The 19497-nt window shown below is 36.6% G+C and overlaps 1 protein-coding gene across 2 annotated transcripts in view; it reads right to left on the bottom strand.

Annotated features, from left to right (window-relative positions):
* The window catches only part of ATP9B (ATPase phospholipid transporting 9B (putative)), a 169915-nt gene that overhangs the window by 102361 nt on the left and 48057 nt on the right, over positions 1–19497 (bottom strand). For both annotated transcript variants that reach the window (XM_064443729.1, XM_064443730.1), the window contains exon 7: positions 15955–16006. In XM_064443729.1, coding sequence (XP_064299799.1) covers positions 15955–16006 — 52 coding nt within the window. The remainder of the gene's footprint in view (positions 1–15954; positions 16007–19497) is intronic.

Genomic DNA, 19497 nt, shown 5'->3' with positions numbered 1-19497 from the left:
TGCAAAGTCAGCTTTCAATAGTGATCACAACAGCAAAACTAAAACAATACAATCCTCTTCTCAACCTCAAATACTGCAGCAGATTTGAGTAAGTAATTTTAATTATACTATGAGATACCGTTTTTAAACCTGGCTTAACCAAGCTATAAACATGGGAGATGAAACATCTAATTAGAGACAATGTATAAAAACAACTCTTTGCCCCTACCAAGTCCTTGGACCTGTAAAAAACTAAATATTCCCCAATGTGTATTGTGTGGAAGTCACATGTACTTTACCTTTGGAAAGTATTTGAGTCAGCAGTACATAAAACTTCTAAAAATCAGTGTCTTCTGAAAAAATAGCTATTGTAACTGCTCCATTTTGAAATGCTTGGAAGCCCTGCCCCCTCCCCACCCAATCACAAAATTAGAAAAAAAAAAACAAACACAAAAAAACCCACAACCAACAAAAAAGGTAGCAAAAATTGTGTTACATACTTTAACAGAACGCTTTAGGTCAGTGTCAAAAATCTCTTACATTTCTAACCTGAGTATGACTTTCCAGGGAAAAAACATCTACACAAACATCAGGAATTGCTATTCCCCTTGAATTCAGTGATAACTCTTGAAGCTGACAACTAATGTAGAGCACACAAAGAATCTTTTTTTTTTTTTTTTTTTTTTTTTTTTTTTTTTTAAGTTCTGTGCTGCTTAAAGGAAAAGTCTTGAAGGTTAGCGGTTGGACTCAATGATCTTAAGGGTCTTTCCCAACCTTAACAATTCTGTGATTCTAAGATTTACCAATCAAGGCATAGCTGTCTACAAAAAAAGAGAACGAAATTCCACACTGAACATAAGAAATTTTCTTAAGGCTACATATAAAGAAGAGTGAACAAAATTAAACTTTTTTACTTTATGCAGTGAGGCCACTCAGATGCTCATTTCCTGTGGGAGACCTCATCACAGTATACAGCTTCCTCACAAGGGGAGGAGGAGGGGCAGGCGCTGATCTCTTCTCTCTGGTGACCAAAGACAGGACCGGAGGGAATGGCAGGAAGATGTGCCAGGGGAGGTTTAGGTTGGGTATTAGGAAAAGGTTCTTCCCCCAGAGGGTGGTGGAACACTGGAACAGGCTTCCCAGGGAGGCAGTAACGGCACCAAGCCTGGTGATCTTCAAGCAGCACTTGGACAATGCCCTCAGAGACATGGTGTGAATTTTGGGGTTGTCCTGTGTGGGGACAGGAGTTGGACTTGATGATCCTTGTGGGTGCCTTCCAACTCAGGGCATTCCATGATTCTATGATTCCCATAATAATACAGTCATTCAATGATTAGTGGACAAAGTTGAACACTGTGAACATCTGACTTATTTCTGTCTTCATAGTGAAAATTTTGGAATGATCTGAATTAGAATTTATGGGTTAAGTAAATTACACACAAGCACATTTAAACTGATTTACAAGTATGCAATATTCATTTAATCTCCTCAGCTGAAGACAGGCATAAGTCAATATAGACCATGTCCATGCAAGGTGCTGCCCAAGTGCAACTAAAGTGGTTTTTAAAACCATTTCAGTTGAAAACTATGAAACTTTTATGCTTAGGGAGGTCCTAGGACTACAACCCCATTTTTCGCGTTTCAGCAAAAGCTCAACTCTTTGAGACCTATCCAGAATTTACCCTAAGATTGCTTTTCTGTGGAAAAGCAGCACCTGCAATACAAAGGATTAAAACCCTTTTTAAGAACCTGAAATAACCATGTAACTTTAAAATATAAGAATTGCTAATTATTAACAGACTTCTTGTTTATGGTTACTTGAGATACCACAGATATAGATATTTTTAAAGCTATTTCCTGTGTTAATAGAATATTGAAGAAAAATAATATTTATTTCAGTAGCTTTTATGGTGTTTTGAAATAGAGATACAAAAGCTCATCTATGAAGGCACTAATCTGGGGCCATGTTACACCTGGCCTAAATTTGTCAAAGATACTCTGCTCAATACAGAGTAAGCAGGAAGAATCCTGCCTACCTCTAGAAATCCTGAAGAAAAGGCCCTGAACAAAAATTTTCAAACTAAATACAGGTTGTGCGTGGAAAATGCTGGTCATATTTTAGCCTTAAACTTTAAAAAAAAGTGAGAAAAAAAAGAGAGAGAAACCCCCCCAAACCAGAAAGGGAAGTTTCTTAATGAAGTCAAAACCAATTATATCGTAAGCTTTCTCTCAATTAATACTATGCATCATTATCAGATAGCCAAATCTGTTATTTTTATACTACCAAACTCGCTATTCATATTTTATGAATTGATTCTGTTATATGTAGGTATCTTTAATTTCCTGAAATTATAGTAATGGACATAAACTTGTGCTACCACCAAGCACTTTAATTAATACTCAGAAGTATGTATATTAAAATAAAATTACAGTCTTTAATACAGGCTTCTGCAAACAAGCTATTGCTTCGGATGTTACCTATTTTCTTGAATGCATTCTAGCTTACAGGGTTTTTAAAATAAATCACTCAGAAGAGAAAAATTGTTGTGGATTAATTATTTATTCCTGGTTTGTTTCATTTGGAAATGTTGCTGTTTCTGATAAGCTGAAAGATTAATAATTTCTCCTTAAAACAATTAGCTTGTTGTCAAGCCTGTTTATTTCAAGCCTGTATTCAGCCTGTTTACCAAGTAGTTTCTAAAGACAGTGTAATTAACACAAGAACACCGAAATAGCAGTACTGACAGATTAAGAAAAGGAAAATAATTTAAATTCTTCTATATAAAATTGCATCACCTGATTTTCATGGAAGGCTATAATGAAGAAACAAACAACAAAAAAACAGTCATTCAAATGATCTGAATTACATCAAGATTTAGTATTTGCTATAACTGTGGAAAGAAGATCTCAACTACCCTAGGTAACTTGGTTTAGTTTGTTGCAGAAACAACACTGTGCACCATTTGTAGCATCTCCTGTGTATTACATACATTCCTGTGTATCGCACACATTGTTCTTTCAGAGATGTTTTTGGCAAAGGCACTTCAGCAGGGGACTGCAACAGAACTTTTCTTAGCAGTGTCCTAAAATAATCAGACAGAAGCAGCATATCCTACCAGTTATACAAGCACGGCCTTACGTTCTTTGTTAGGCAAGAATACTCTTGAATAACCCAAGACTGGATAACTGAATCCAAGTACCTCAAAATGCATGCATCAACCCATGGAAATTCCCTGCAAATCACATTCTGAAAACGGCAAGGAAAAATTTATGTAGAGTGACATAATGAAAAGACAGAGCTTGCTCCCTGATCATGAAGTCCACTGGATTTGTTTTTACAAAGAGAATGTGGGAAAGTACGCTAATACTTAAAGCACTCGCTTTCCAGCACTGGCCAGGTTTCCTGACTAACAGCAACATGAGATATTAAGTTGGTTTTCTTGCCATAAGAAACTAAACTATCCCACTTGCCCTGTATCCAGAACTTCGTTTTAATTTCCCCTCTCCCAGTTCCCAGCCTGGAATAAGGATCTGAGAAAGAAGCTCCGAGTCATGAGATGAGACAGAAGAGAGAGGATTCTGAATTCAAGGGAAAAAAACCTAAGGAATGTCTTACTCTGACTAGCATTAAAAAAATTACAAAGTGAATGACACAACATTATAAAAATACTTCCACACATCTGACCGTCACTTTCTCTGGTCTTGCTTTGAACAATCCCTTACAGCAGATCTTGTCTTTAACTACACCTATTTAATCAGCATTTTACAAGTGAAATTATTTTTTAAAAAATATTTCTGTTTTTAAATTTCACAAGTACATTCAAATCCCTTCCAAAAAGCCTTAGCAGTCAACCCACACACGGTATTTGTTACAAACATCACTATACACAGTAGAGTACATAAGAAGCCAATCAACAACACAGAAGTTCTGAAAACCGTATTTAACTTTCTTTTGGAGTACATTAAAGTTAACAGATTTCTGCTTGCAAAATTTTTTGCCAAATATCAGCAAGCTTAAAAAAAAGAGACTTGCCAGTAAGCACTAAAGAGAACTTATATGTATAATTCAAGTATGCCATAGCACATTTTTTAATGTTATACTGTGCTGAAGATGCATCAGAGGGAAGCAACTATAATTTAGTCATATATAGCAGATGTGCAGCAATATGCATATTTTACAAACATATTAAAGATGAAGCACCCCAGCCTTGAAAAAGTATTGTTTTGTCTGCATAAATGCAGGGTTGAATTCCACACTCCATTACAGATATATTATAAAAAAAACAACCATAGTGTGTACTTAAATTAGTCTAAAAAACCCCGTAAAATTAAAATTATATTTACTTTCTATAATACGTAACTGATAAGAATTCATGTCAGTTATTCTTAAACAGACATAATGCCAAACCACCTCTACAGGTCTGGGTTCTCAGTCAAATCTAAATAAATGAAATTATGTCTGCCTTCTCTCTTAAGAGCTGTATCCAATTAATTTTTTACAAATGAGAACAACAGCTACAACTAATGCCTTTCAAGTCTCAGCAAAACTGAATTATTAAATCTGTCTGCCTATATCCTATTACAGCCTACTTATGAATACTTGATTTTATTTTGTATAATTGACAACAGTTGTCAGGAAAGGAAGGTTTTAACGGCAATCAAATTAAGATCAACTGGTATAAGTGTCACAGTGAAGAGCCTGCATCAAGTGTTGATGATTTAATTGATGGGTCACTGGGAAGCATGGCACATGAAACTGTGGTGTCATAAAAAGCTATATATTGTCTGGTAATATTACCAGCCTTCCTGCTTTAAGTCAAAAGCATTGAAAGAGATGGGTTACTAGAATATACCCAACAAAAGAAAAATGGTCTTTGACTTCACACACCTAACACCAGATCATTTACGAGCAACTTAATTTTTAAATCATTTATATTACTTAAGTGAATATGTGCATGAAAATTTTAAACTGATGACAAGATGAATAGCAGCACCAAGATGACATGTTGGAGTACAGAGTTTCATTTACCACTATAACAAGAAGCTTTCAATTATGATAGCTTCCAAGGAGGAAAAAACCCAAGACACCTGAAACATCCCAAACATTTAAGCTACAACGCTTAGGATAGGATAGGATGCAATTAAAAAATGTAGTGACATTTATACCAGACTGATTAAATTAGTTTTAAATCATTAATTTCTCTTAAGACCATGAAAGAACTGTGTGTACTTGAGATATTTGATCTGAATTAAGAAACCGATGAAGCAATTGATTAATTGGAATTTAAGCCATCAGTCACTGGATCCATCAACAGATTCATTTACATTCTAAACAATCAGCTGATGGTCTTATAGGATACCATGTATTAATACACAGTCAATATGATACCCCCAAACTCATCACAGTTCCTTATTGACAAGCACACAGATGCTTTTAATCCAAGCTTGATCACACTGCATCTTTTTTGAATTGCTATATTGATTCAGTACGCTTTAGGAATTTTTATTTTTGTTAAAAACATTATGGAAGTCTCTTTTATATAGCAAAAAAAAATATTCTAAGTTTAAAAAATACCTACATTTATATTCACATTCTCAAATTTTACCTTACTGATTTATATTATTTTGAGATACACAGAAGGATACTCAGCAGCATTAATTTATCTTTTCCATTTAATAGGATTTGATGCACCACTTTGCTCCATTGTTCTTCTGATGTATACTAGTAATCTGTTTTTGGAGAATCCCAGTGATACACAAAAACGATTATGTGAATTATTTACATCTTCAGTTTAATGACTAAATCAAAATGCTTAGAACACTGAAAAGTTCTCACTTTTCAGATCAAAAAAAAAAAGGTGAAAGAGGCCAGAAAACCACTTTACAATGGTATGAAAATCAGTACTGTACTTGGCAGATGTCAGCTTCACTGTTACAGTTTATACAGTGACTAGGATATTTTTCACTGACATTATTCCCTGTTTATGCATTTGCTTAGCCTGCTATTCTAGTTGCTTTTACAATTTAGAACCGGAATAATCTGTGGTGATTTGCCCCATGAATGATCCAAACACATCCCCTGATTAAAATCCAAGAATCTCGAGAATATTTTCAGTCTTGCTCATTCATTTGTAAACCAATTTTGCTCACATCTTTAACATATTAGTCATATTTACTACATACGTTAGTATTAGAAGCATGTTTCTCAACGAGCAGTACATGGTACATCTTCCTTCAAATGAATCAAGGATGAAAATATTTTCCAGAAGAAGTAATCGTAACACAGTAGGAAAAAACCCTACCTAGTGTAACATACTACAGCAAGCTAATTTCACTGAGGTTACAGACTGCTCATACAAAATGTGCTGCACATCTGGACAGATAAAAGGGATGAAACTGAACTTTTTGCAACCAGAGGTTCCGGTCTTTTAAGACAGAAGTTGTTCCACTGCAAGCCATGTTAAGGCCCCACTAAAACAGGAAAATTGCCTAAATTCCATAAACACAGTCCACTTTGATATCTTATTATTTGAATCATTTTTCTGGTATGAGTTCAGCTGGCAGTTTCCATTTATCTGTCCTTAACACATAGCACTCATTTGTCTCTCAGGAAAACATTCTGGTTTACAGTTTGGATGTTGATTCTTATTTGAAATGTAATGTGAGAATTATTCGAAGTGCAAGTACTGCATGTTTGCTTAAAGATTCAGTAGGATCCTTCTTAGAGTCAGATATGCCATAGTTATATTATACGGGGCAATCATTAAATTGCTGCCTCTCCTAACAGAAGTGGAATCAGGAATTAGCACTTTTTAACTAGTTTTCCTTCATTTTGGGCTTAAATTTCAGTAGAAAAATCAAAATCAATCTTCTGATCCTAATGCAAAGCACACAATAACATTGATGCCACAGGTAAAGGCTCAAAACATTAAAAATATTTTAAGAATATTTACTTGACAGACAGAGGAAGGCTGTGTAAAGCTACATGAACACCTGCAATCAGAACTGCAACTGAAGCAGTTAAATGTCTGAGCTAAATTTCATTTACCCTTCATAGGTACCAAGGGCAACGACAGTGTGGCAACATGGGCCATAGCACTTCTATGGACAACCGAGTGCCCTCCTCAGCTGTCAACTCCTTTCAAGGCAGGTTGCTCTATGTTAGGTTTTCTACCACTGGAAGGAGAGCTGCTAGACTAAGGTAGTGCAGGTTACACAAGATTCCATTCCGACTCCAGTCAGCCCCACGTGTAAGTCAGAATCAGATTAACATTTGCAAGCCTTCCTTTCCTTATGAATACATTAAGATTGAATTGAGGATCATTTCTACATTTTTAGTGAGAGAACTTTAAAACTTCTGCAAGATCACTCCTCATTAAACCTAATAATCAGAACTTTATAGGCTATACAGAAATTCCTTTTTCATAGTAAAGATGAAGACCACCAAGAGACATCTTCCAATCATTTCAAAGAATCACCAAGTTAATGTTAACAGCTTGCCTAGTAAAGCCTTCAGGTAAGAGAAGAACCCTACCCAGCCACCCCCAATTAAACAATCTAACAGAAGAAAAAGGTGACAGTATCTTTAAAAAACTATAATGCGTGACATCAATCTTATGAACAGGTACTTTACAGGAAACATATTATAAACTGCTTCTATGCAATGAATTCTTGAACCTAACTTCTGCAAGAGTAATTTCTTTGTCTTTTATCTTCAAAGCCTTCAACAACATATCCATAGTCTATCAATTATAAATGTACGTATAGCTTGTTTGCCCGACTTGCCCTGCCTCTGAGATCTGCTTTGATGATTCTCACTGTCAGCTTTTCAATTGTTTGAGATTTCAAGATGTTCAGACTGCTACTCCAGCCAAGCCGCAAAATGCCCTGAAATTTGGGGGAAATGCATTATCACCGGTGAGTGGGAAGAGGCAAATTTATGCCTAACACAATACACAGCCTCCTTACAGATCAACTTTTTCAACTCTTACTAGTCTTTTTTTTTTAATATGAGAAATAAATAGTAAATATTTCTTCGTTACTGCTTATTTTGCTGAAAATCTAGTGAAACACATGCATTGTGCTAGTCACCCAAGTATGCAAAGAAAATAAGAGACTTACAAAATGATATACACGATCATGTCTTCTAACATTTCATTGTATAATTTTACATCAATAATATAGAGTAATACTATTAGGAGTCCTCCTCCTTCCACTTCATAACACTCATAGTATCTGACTATATCTTAAACGAGTAGCTGATCACCTAGAATCACTATTACTCCGTAGCTTAAAGTAGATACCAAAACACTTCAAGCCCGAGTTAAATCAAATGTTAAAAACAGAATAGGAACTGAAGTATAGAAACAGATTAAAGTCGTTTGGACAGATGTTGGCAGCTACTCATGCCCTGAAGATAAACTTTTATCTGGCCGTATGTGCAAAACTTAACTCTAGTCATTTATCATTCTCTATAGCAATAGATTTTCAAAGCGTTTTACTTCCCAGACAGGTAGGTTTTATAATGCTTGTTTTCTAAACATGATAGAAAATTCCAGAAAGTGTGACAAATGCAACTCCTTTAGCCTTATTATTCTGCAGTAGTTGGTTTTATAGAGAGATAAAAAGTGACATTAGTTGCACAACTGAATTCCAAACTGATATTTTTTCCTCTGGTTTGATTTTCAAATATCTGAAGTTCCAGAACAGACTGGGGCCCAGACGATTTTGTTGTTTTTAGAACACTTACTCCTAACTTTCCAGAATAAATGGATACTCCTTGCATCACCTTTATTATATGTTTGCTTGCAGTGATTTTGGGGTTTTGTATTAAGATACAAGTGTTCTATAATACATGTATTTTCAGATCTACAAAACTAGATCTTTTAAACAAGAAAAACACACTTGCCAGCACAATGCTCTCCATCTGTGGTGAAATGCTTAAGGACTCATTTTCAAATTAACTCTTTCCTTTAATTAGCAGACTTTGTTTAAGAAGGTGGACTCTGGAGTAAGCCTTTACTAGTTTACTCAGAGCTGCTTCCAACAGCGAATCAAGCTATATAAATGATGACTTTGCCTGTACTTGCATTGCATATTTATGCCAGTAAAATGGTCAACGTGTTAAAAAACTATCACATCTGAGGCAGTTATATTGCAGCAGAAATTAATTGCTACAAAGCTTCAAAATTATTTTCCTGTTATATTCCCACATTTTATTGACACCATTGTTAAAGTAATTATAATCAAAGAACCCTGAAAACTCTTAACTACAAATTTTAATACAAGTGAGATTGCTCTTTTTGTTACAATTTTGAAAAATATAAACATGTTTGTGACTAGTAATTTATGCCTGAGTACATACACCATTTTTAAGGAGTTTCATAAGTGAAATTTAAGAAACTGATCTTGATGGGAGGGACCTCGACTGTCTAGAGAAATGTGCTGACAAGAATCTCAAAGTTCAAGAAGAAATGGTGCAAAATCCTACACCTGGCAAGGAACAACCCCATGCACCACTATGTGCTGGGGGCCACCCAGCCGGAAAGGAGCTTGGCAGAAAAGGACCTAGGGATCTTGGTGAACACCAGATTTATCATGAGCCAGCAACACGCCCTTGCAGCAGAGAAGGCTACTGGTATCATGGGCTGCATTAGGCAATGTATTGCCAGCAGGTTGAGGGAGGTGATCCTTCCCCTCTACTCAGCACTGGTGAGGCCACAGTTGGAGTGCTGTGTCCACTTCTGGGCTCCCCGGTATAAGAGTGATACGGGCATACTGGAGAAGGCCCTACAGAGGGCCATGAAGATGATGGACTGGAGCATCTCACATATGAGGAAAGGCTGAGAGAGCTGGGACTGCTCAGCCTGGAGAAGACAAGGCTCAGGGAGGATCCTATTAATGCCTATAAATACCTGGAGGGAGAGTGCAAAGACTGAGCCAGGCTCTTTTCAGGGGTGCCCAGTTACAGGGACATGGGGCAATGGGGACAAACTAAAATACAGGAGATTCCCTCTGAACATCAGAAAACAAGAATTATTTTTTTTTTAACTGTGAGGATAATGAAGCACTGGCACAGCTTGCTCAGAGAGGCTGTGGAATTTCCCTCCTTGCAGATATTCAGAAGCTGTCTGGACATGGCCCTAGGCAACCAGCTCTAGGTGGCCCTGCTTGAGCAGGGGTGTTGGACCAGATGATATGTGGAGATCCCTTCCAACCTCAACTATTCTGCAATACCATGTAAAGTACTCACATAGGTAAGACAAAAACAATGTAATGCAGGCCTGGAAAATACCAGATGTAACAACTGTGCAACTGGCATTACCTTGCAAGGAATCAAAGGGTTGTGAGAATTTGTAAATGATTTCCCATTTCCCTATTGCTTCCATTGCACAGCTGTAGTGACAGACATTCAGTATTTTGGAATGTCCACACCAGTAAATTACTATATACTGGATTTACAAGACATACAATAACAAAATTGTTTTATGATGATGATTTGTGAATGACAACATCCTTGACAGCAGGGGAAATGATCAGCCAGTGGGAGTTGCTCTTTCTAGAGTATCGCCTCCAACACCACACACACACAAAATATCTTTTCCCAATTTGGTAGCTGCTGAGAAGTCTATCACAGGTGTTGTATTAAAATGCATTTGTGGACCTTATTTTACTAAACTTCTACTTTGAGTTTTTACAAACCTTTACAAGTTTGTTAGAAGAGGAATATCTTAATGCAGTACTCCGACTCTTGGGAAAACTACTTTTTTCCAGAAGCAGTGGCTGTTACTCTCTCTGCCAAAAATTCTAACTCTGTGCAAAAGACAGGTGTACAAGGTTCAAATACCATGGTCAGGAAAGTTGAAGAAGACCAGTAAAAGCACTTCTACTTCACCCTTTGGAAGTTCAGCTTCTACCAGAAAAGGCTGAAGAGAAAACCCAGCTCTGCTTTTCAAAGCATTATCTGTGACAAGAGGGGCATCAGGACAAAAAGAAGGGTTTAACTGAGACTAAACAATTCTTATCCTCCTAAAAAGCTACTAACAAAAACCAGTGGCATAACAGTTTTGCGATTAGTCTCTTATAGGCCTGAATAGTTAGTATCAGTACAGAAGAGAAACAATTCTTCATAGTCCTAGTGTCTATGGAGCATGTCACAAGCCCAAAAGCTAGTTATCTCTTGGCTCTTCCAGCTGCAGAGACTTTAGCAAATAGCCCATTTAGCCCTATTTCCACAGACAATACCATTCTGCCATGCCATCTTTCTCCCAGTAACTTTCAGCTTGTGGCCAATTTCAACCAAGTATGGCAGACCAAAGATCTCAAGGATTTGAAGTTCCTTCAATTTTTGTGAGAAATGAGAGGATGAAAGAGCCACATGAATGAGAGAAAAGCCAAGCTGTTTGCTCCAGAAGTCATCTGTTCTAGGACCTAGCAAAAACTGATAGCAAAAATAAACATGTGCTTAGCTTAGAACCACCCACTGCATATGCCAGCTTTTGCCCCATGAATAATAACAGTCTGAGGTTACTGGACATGGGTAGATTAAAAGTTTGAAGGAAAAATATTAATCTTCATTCATTCTTTTTTGACACTGTAGCTACCCTATCAAATTTGTGTTCATCTCAGAATTTCACATTTGAAAATTAACAGAGCACAAACATTCTAGAAATACCAAGTCTTATACAGGTATGCAACAGATTTTCATGAAGGATGAGTTCCAGTTCATGTCAGAACACCTTTGTGTGTTAGCATAGGAATACCTGACCTGGATCATAAGCCGGTCACCGAACCAAAGTACACCCAAGGTACTGAACCAAGGCACAACCCAAGGTGGAAGACAAGGATTTTAGCCCAGAGAAGGAAAGAGTTTATCTTTGAAATTTTTCTTGGCTTTTCAAACATAGTAATTTTGATAATACTCCCATAATGCTGAAGTCATTAACACCTGCTTCAGTTGTCAGTTCCTGTGGACAATTACAGTTATACAATGCTGTCTGGAAGGTCCCATCTAGCTTTTGATCTATGATTGAGATGGCATATAGACAAACAAAATGTAGAGAGCATGCCAAGCAATTTAAAAAACTGGAAAAATATGTTAAAGGCCACTTAGCTTAATTTCAGTAAAGGAGCTTTCTGTTGGTGTAACACAGATTTTGCCTACTTTTGTGTAACAGCTTTCCACTAAGGTAGACTGTTTTTTGCATGATGCCTGCTTATACACCAAATGAAAATCACCTTTAAACCATCTTTTGCAACTGGCTTAGCATGAACATTTCCTTTAATTTGGTGGAAGGCTCACAAAGGGGACAAATACTCCCAGTTGCTTGTCATCTCTGCCATATGTAATGAGCAAAACCAAGATTTAACCTTAACCTTCCTCCTCTCCCTTTTTACAGATATTTAAAACCAGGATATTATTCCAGACTTCTTTCTCTTAAGGGTTTGTTTGTTTTTTCTTTTCCAATTTGGAAGCCAGTGAAGATCTTGCGGAAACCTTGTTATATGGGGAGCCTGACAGCAGCAAAGAGTTCACATCTGAGGGGTGATTGCCACCTGCTCCATCTCCCCAGGAAGTAATCCTAACTTTAAATTTAAACAGCCATCTAACTGCCTCCATTCATGAAAGAAAGGAATACCAATGTTACGGACTGTCAAACATGAATACAAAACAAAGACCCACCTACATTAGTGTTTACACTAACTTTTCTGAAAGTCTGATTAAAAAAATAAGAATTTTAGAAATTAGAGACATGTGCATAATTAGCATCAATTCATTATATCAGATAATATATCATTCTAGCTAAAAGACAACCTGATAAAGAAAAAAGGCATCTAATAAGAATTCAGTTTTATGAAAATAAGCTTCCCTGAAATTCAGCTTCTGCTATGTAGAGTTAAAGTATCCTAAAAAACTCAACATTCCTAAAAGTGGATTTTGCGGGGTGGGTGGGAAGTGGAAGGGGAGGAAAACAAGCACACACCGCTGTCATTTCTTCCATGCTACCATACTTGTATGAAAAGAAGCCAGAATAGTTTTAGGCTGAACTTTGTAAACTACCCATTTATAACTCAAACTGCTTCTTTTTTTGGCTGAAGGTATAGGACATCGCAGTGCTACAGACTACATTAATATGTAGTGTAAATATTGAAGTTGGAAAATAGTACTTTGCCCCAAAAGAAGCTTACAGGGTGGGTTGGATTTTAAGATTAGTTCAAACTCTTTGCTTTACTCTTCATAGATTTATAGTAACAAGTTATAGTTAAACTGTTTTATTGCACAGAAGATAAAATAAAATTACATATAGAACATAAAGCCATACAAAAACTAATGTGTTTTACAAAGTACTTAAAGCGTCAACTATAAATTAAACCATAAATCAGTCAAAACTGCAACATCCAGGAAGAAACAATTACAGATGTAAGTGTTCACTCTTCAGTCAAAAAACAATTACTGCCATATGCTTGAAGTTCAGCAGATTTTTTTGTTTGTTTGTTTTTAAAGTGCAACACCAATATAACTAGTTAACGTGTTGCATGCTTATAGAAACTGAATTTTCAATGTTAAAAGTCACATTCCATGTGCAGCAGAAGCGTTTATAAAATAATTTATATCAGAATTCTGGGAAGATTTCATTCAATTTGCTCTTTACTCACTTTACATTATAATGAACATTCACATAGCAGGTACACAACCTCTTTCGAAGTGCTCACAAGCATTTTTTTTTAATAGCAATTATGGAAAGTCTATTGTTACAACATCATAAACTTTTAAAATAATTAGCTTTATTTTCTAGACAGCAAATTAATGGAGCTTCTTACAGGAAAATTTTAATTATGACGTTCTAAGCAAGCTGACTGAAGTAGACTTGATGAATTCTCAGAAATGTTTTTTTTTCATACATCTCTGACATAGGGATTCACCCTGTCCCCCCCACATCTATATCTTGACAAAGAGATAGTTTAACTTATTAACTGTGGTCCTTCAAGATTCACTATTCATGTATGTTCCAGTTAAGACACAGAGGGATCCTGCGCAGATGCATTTCTGGCCTGTATTGTTCATCAACAACCATACCTGTGCCCCAGTGTTCAACTAATATTACTACAGGGAAGGAAGACTACACAGTGTCTTACAACCTCACAAACCTAATCCAGGAATTTAAAAATTAACAAGGAGAAAAACATGCTATCACGCAGGTGTGCAAAATAGATAACTTAAGAACTTGATTTGTTGCAAGCTAGGCAACCATCTCATATTGTTCTTGTTCATTTATTCCAGCAGTTCCAACGCATCTGATTGTAAACTACTGCAAGGATCCTAATTACGGACAGCAAGCTACCTCTCACCAAACCGATTTCGATGCTTCTACAACAGCAAATACTGCACAATGTTACCTACTGAAGTTCCCTACACATTTCTGCTCTGTGCACATCACTTAAAGAAATTACAACTGATGAATACGCCTGCTGGAGTGGATGATGGTTGCTTCTAAATGCCTAGATATGTTAACACCTAATTCAACATAGCTAGTAAAGGCTAGGAAAATTTTGGATCAAAACACATTGACCCTCTACCACTTACACATTGCACGCAAGTGGCCTACTTTAATTCTTCTATAGGTACAGAAGCTCTCCTGCTTTCTACTTTTCTAGGATCTGTGGTTTCAGGTGAAACAGTTTTTGGGTCAGTAGGAAAAGATGACATTGCAAGTAGCCCAAACAGAAATATTACCAATCCTTTTATAATCATGCTGAATCTAGGAGATTTTAGTTTTCATAAGCTTTATGCATTTCAATAAAATGCAGTATTGTGGGAGGGAATAAAGAGAAAAGCCCATGTATCCTAAACCGGAGAGTGGTTAACCAAGATGGAGATTATATACAGACTATTAAGAAACTTTGTCAATACAGACCAGTTATAGATTATCTAGTGCATCTAATCAGCATTTGAAAATCATTAGCAAGACAAAAACCATACAGTAATTACTTCTTTTTGCAAATATATAGATCTAGTAGCGTTCTGTAGTCTATCAGAAATATTTTTGTCTTCTCTTGCAAATGATCTCTGCAAATTTAGCCCTTTACCTGAAATATATGATAGTGCCACGGTGAAATACCAAGTGCCACTAATACAGGGTTTACCAATATCACAGCTATTAGCTTTGTGAAATTTAGTGCTATCTGACAAATATCAGACAGTTCTTCAGGATCTGAAGAGAAATGGTAATATAAAGAAGGGAAACTCATTTGAGTTATACGGGGGGCATTCAATAGTAATTCCTAAACTTTAATCAAAACAGCTATAATTTATAGGGTTCCTATAAAGGAGATATTTGTTTCTCAAAGAGTAGAGTACACCCCTATCACCACATGATGAGAAATAGTGCTAACGAGAAGTACTTTTTTCCCTCTCAGGAAAACTGTTGGGGTTTTTTTTTGACTGACCAAAAAGACAGTATTATTTCTAAGCTAGAAACCTGAAACAATGGAACTTCTTAAATCATTGCAACAGATTTTAAAAAGATATTTTAAGTCACATATTGGTAGGTTCAGAGTTCAGTTCTTTTCAATTTAATAACATACAATCAGATGACATTTAAATGTATGTTGCAAGACAACAATTAGTCTAAATCATTTAAAATACTGTCAAGTCATACTAAACAAGTAGTCTTGTAAATATTAGGACTACTCTATATTCATTTTAGCTAAACATTTTGTTACAACAATTTATAAAAATATCCATTTAGAGGAACATATCTGTAAAGGTCTCACATTCACAATAAGACTTCTCCTGTTTTACAGCCCAAGTGTACTATATTTCTCTACATATGGACCCTGTCCCATTAATCTGATGAAGGTAGATCTCCTACCATCAATCTATTTAACCACTTCAAATTGGCCACAGTGCACAATCTAAAATTTGACTGCAACCATGAACTTATCACGTAACCAATCTGAGTCATCAAAACATACCAGTTTTTTCCGATGTTCTGAGAAACACCATGTCAGATGGGATTCGTTGATTCTGAGGAGAGGGAAAAAAAGGTATTTTTTTGTAAGTAGGGAAAAAAGTTAATTCCAATCAAATGTCCAGTAAGATCTATCACCAAAAGGTCACACTTGGATTGAAACTCAATTAAAATAGGATTTCTCACAGTACTTTACATTCAGCATTTACAATTCAGAAATCAATATTTTCGAAAAATTATACAATAAGCAAACAACAGCTAATCCTTTCAGATACTCTTTAAAAGTGAATCATAAATACCTGAAGAACTACAACAGATTTACATTTTCTTGACAGAAAACAGTAGTTCAAGAATATAAATATCTAATTGAAATATTTTTAAAAAATAATTTTTCTGAGCAAAATTCTGACAATCAGCATAATAGAACAGTGACATTTAAAACATCTGTCTTGGCACTCAAGTTGCAAACATTACGTACACCAAGTATTCTCCTCTCTCCCAACACACGCAAACACACACAGAGGAAACAGCAAGTCAGGGAACAGCATTTTCCTATTTCACATATCTATAAACATGTCCTTTACAAAGACAAAAATGAATAGAATTTCTTCCTCAGTATCTAAGGCATAGACCCATATGCTCATTCAGATGCACTGCACACCTATTCTGCCACTTCCCTTTCAAGACAGAACTGTGTGTCAAATAACGTTTTCAATTTTTTTGTTGACCAGAGAAAGGCCAATCTAAGCTTTTGCAGATTAAACAAAATGAACAATACTGCCCTCCCACACACATGCCATCTGCTACATGCCTACCCAAATCCTTAGTTCTCCCACCACTTGTTCACAAGGCATCTACCAGCAGGAGTTACACATTGCCAACACAGAGTTTAAGAATGAAAAACTGGGGGAAGTAAAAATAGCCAATATGTCAAAACCTGAAAGAGATACAGGACTGGAAAGGAAAAGAGAGACAGACTAAGGTGACAGGGACCAGAGTGAAGAGTAGACAGAGCCATGAGAAAAGATACTGTACTGGATTGCAGTTTCTTTGATCACTTCTGTCCAGTATGCTACATGTTGTACTGTTTTGATACTGAAAGCTAAACACCAAGATTCATTTGCATTTCATTTACAGACTACCTTTAACCAATTAAGAAATCTCAGTGGATTATTAGCAATGGCTTTACTAGCTTCAGGCTAAAAATTTCTTAATATTTATTTCAGATTACTTCTTACAAAGATATAATGCACAAATATTTTTCACGTAGAAAGTACCTCCCCATTTGAGAATAAGTTAAAGGTTTTCCTGTTCTACTTGGTTGATATTGCCTTGAAAGCCACTGCGTACCTAAGGCTCATCTTTTATTTTTTTAAGAGCTCAATTGCCTGTTTGAGTGGAAAAGAAAATAAATGTAGCTGACAAAGCCCACCACATGGCATACATGAACCTCATCAATTTCAGCCTTAAAAACATGACTGAATTCACTCAACATAAAAAGTTAAGATGCATGTTTAGTATATAAGCATTTCAACACTACACAATCATTCCCTATTTCACACTTCAATTATAATCAAACCACAAAATTAATACAGCAATAATAATTCAATTGTGGCTCTATTTTGTGCATAAATGTCCTGGTTTCAGCTGGGATAGGGTTAAATTTCTTTGTAGTAGCTAGTATAAGGCTATGTTTTGGATTTGTGCTGGAAACAGTGGTGATAATGTGGCGATGTTTTAGTTGTTGCTAAGTAGCACTTACACCGGCCAAGGACTTTTTCAGCTCCCCGTGCTCTGCCGGGTGCACAAGAAGCTGGGAGGGGACACAGCTGGGACAGCTGACCCCAACTGACCAAAGGGATATTCCATACCATATGACGTCATGCTCAGTATATAAAGCTGGGGGAAGAATGGGGGGACATTTGGAGTGACGGCGTTTGCCTTCCCAAGTAACCATTACATGTGATGGAGCCCTGCTTTCCTGGAGATGGCTGAACACCTGCCTGCCCATGGGATGTAGTGAGTGAATTCCTTGTTTTGCTTTGCTTCCACGCACAGCTTTTGCTTTACCTATTAAACTATCTTTATCTCAACCCATTAGTTTCTTCACTTTTACTCTTCACACCAGTGAAGCAGCTCAGTGAGTGAGCAGCTCCATGGTGCTTGGTTGCTGACTGGAGCTAAAACCACAACAATAAACTAACAGTTACAGAAAGCTGGTTAGTTACTTTATACAGAAGAAAAAGCAACAAAGAAGGGGTGAAGCTAACCTGAAAACTTCAATTAAGCAACAGAACATCTCACGTACTGAACACAGGATACAGAATCCAGCCTGTAAATTTTGTAAGGTAATCCTAGTCACAATACTTTTATCAAAGTGGAAGACATTAATCCTATGGGTTATTACAAAGATTAGCTATCAAAGAAAAATATAACAGGTTCAAAATTATCTTTACATGAAATTCAAGTGCAGCTCTGAACATACTTATCCCAGAAGGAATCTAGGCAATAGCCCAGACCACAGAAAACACCTCCAGAAACGTCCTAGAATAACCAACACAAACATGGAGGGTATTTTTGTTCATTTGAGTCAAGCCAGTCCTCCATCCCAACATTTAAGGGCAGAACACTGCTATGAACAGAAAGAAACCCCGCCTTCTCAAACTGATTTGATTTGAAACCAGACATGCAGTTTCTCATTTTTAATGCTCCACCTTTTACTTTTTTTGAAGGCAGCACTTCTTCATCACTGCATGTCAGAAAAAAAATCTTACATGTACACTCACACTCCCCTCCAATAAAATTACTCAAAACACATCCAACAAGATAATTAAACACTGCTTTACATGACACTTAGTGTGTGGGACCTTCAGAATACAATCCCTGACTATCCTTAAATATCAGTTCAGAGAGTGAAAAAATTCACTCTCACGTGTGTACGTAAATATGTATTTACGCCAGACAACACCACTGGAGAAGATGATGGTTTTTCTCATATATAATGCTGTATGCTAACATTTGCCTTAGTTCTTGGGAGGCCACACTCATATAGCAATATTATTTCTGACCACAAAACATCCTGGATGCTGTAGGCAAAGTTTTCCATTACTCTAAAGAACCCTTCCCAAGATCAGCATGGAGCCACAACAGTGCCATCTGGAATGGTGTGATCTGAATAGGTCTGTCAGAGTCAACTGCCAGATTCTGTGTTATATGGGCTCAGCTTTCAAAATAAGATGATGTAGACTCTCTAAATCTCTGGGAGGGAGATACCTCTTGCCACTCCCTGTAACGTACTCTCAGGGACACCAGTTCAGCAGTGGGACTGGAAGCAACTGTAACTGTATTCTCCATTGATGGGAAGTTCAGTATAGAGGGGCCATGAAGGGCTACAGAGATAGTACCATCTCAAGCAAACAAGATGCTTGGAAAACAAGCAAGTTTGGAAACACCAGAAAATTCTGGTTTACCTAAAAATCCTATGTGATTAGCAAAAAAACCTCCTCATACCTTACAATTATGCATTTTCATGCACCGATACTTCCTG

This window comes from Phalacrocorax carbo, chromosome 2 (genome assembly GCF_963921805.1).
Source record: "Phalacrocorax carbo chromosome 2, bPhaCar2.1, whole genome shotgun sequence".
NCBI classification, from domain to species: Eukaryota; Metazoa; Chordata; class Aves; order Suliformes; family Phalacrocoracidae; genus Phalacrocorax; species Phalacrocorax carbo.
The sequence above is the reverse complement of the archived record's forward strand: the minus strand, read 5'-3'. Positions and strand labels throughout refer to the sequence as shown.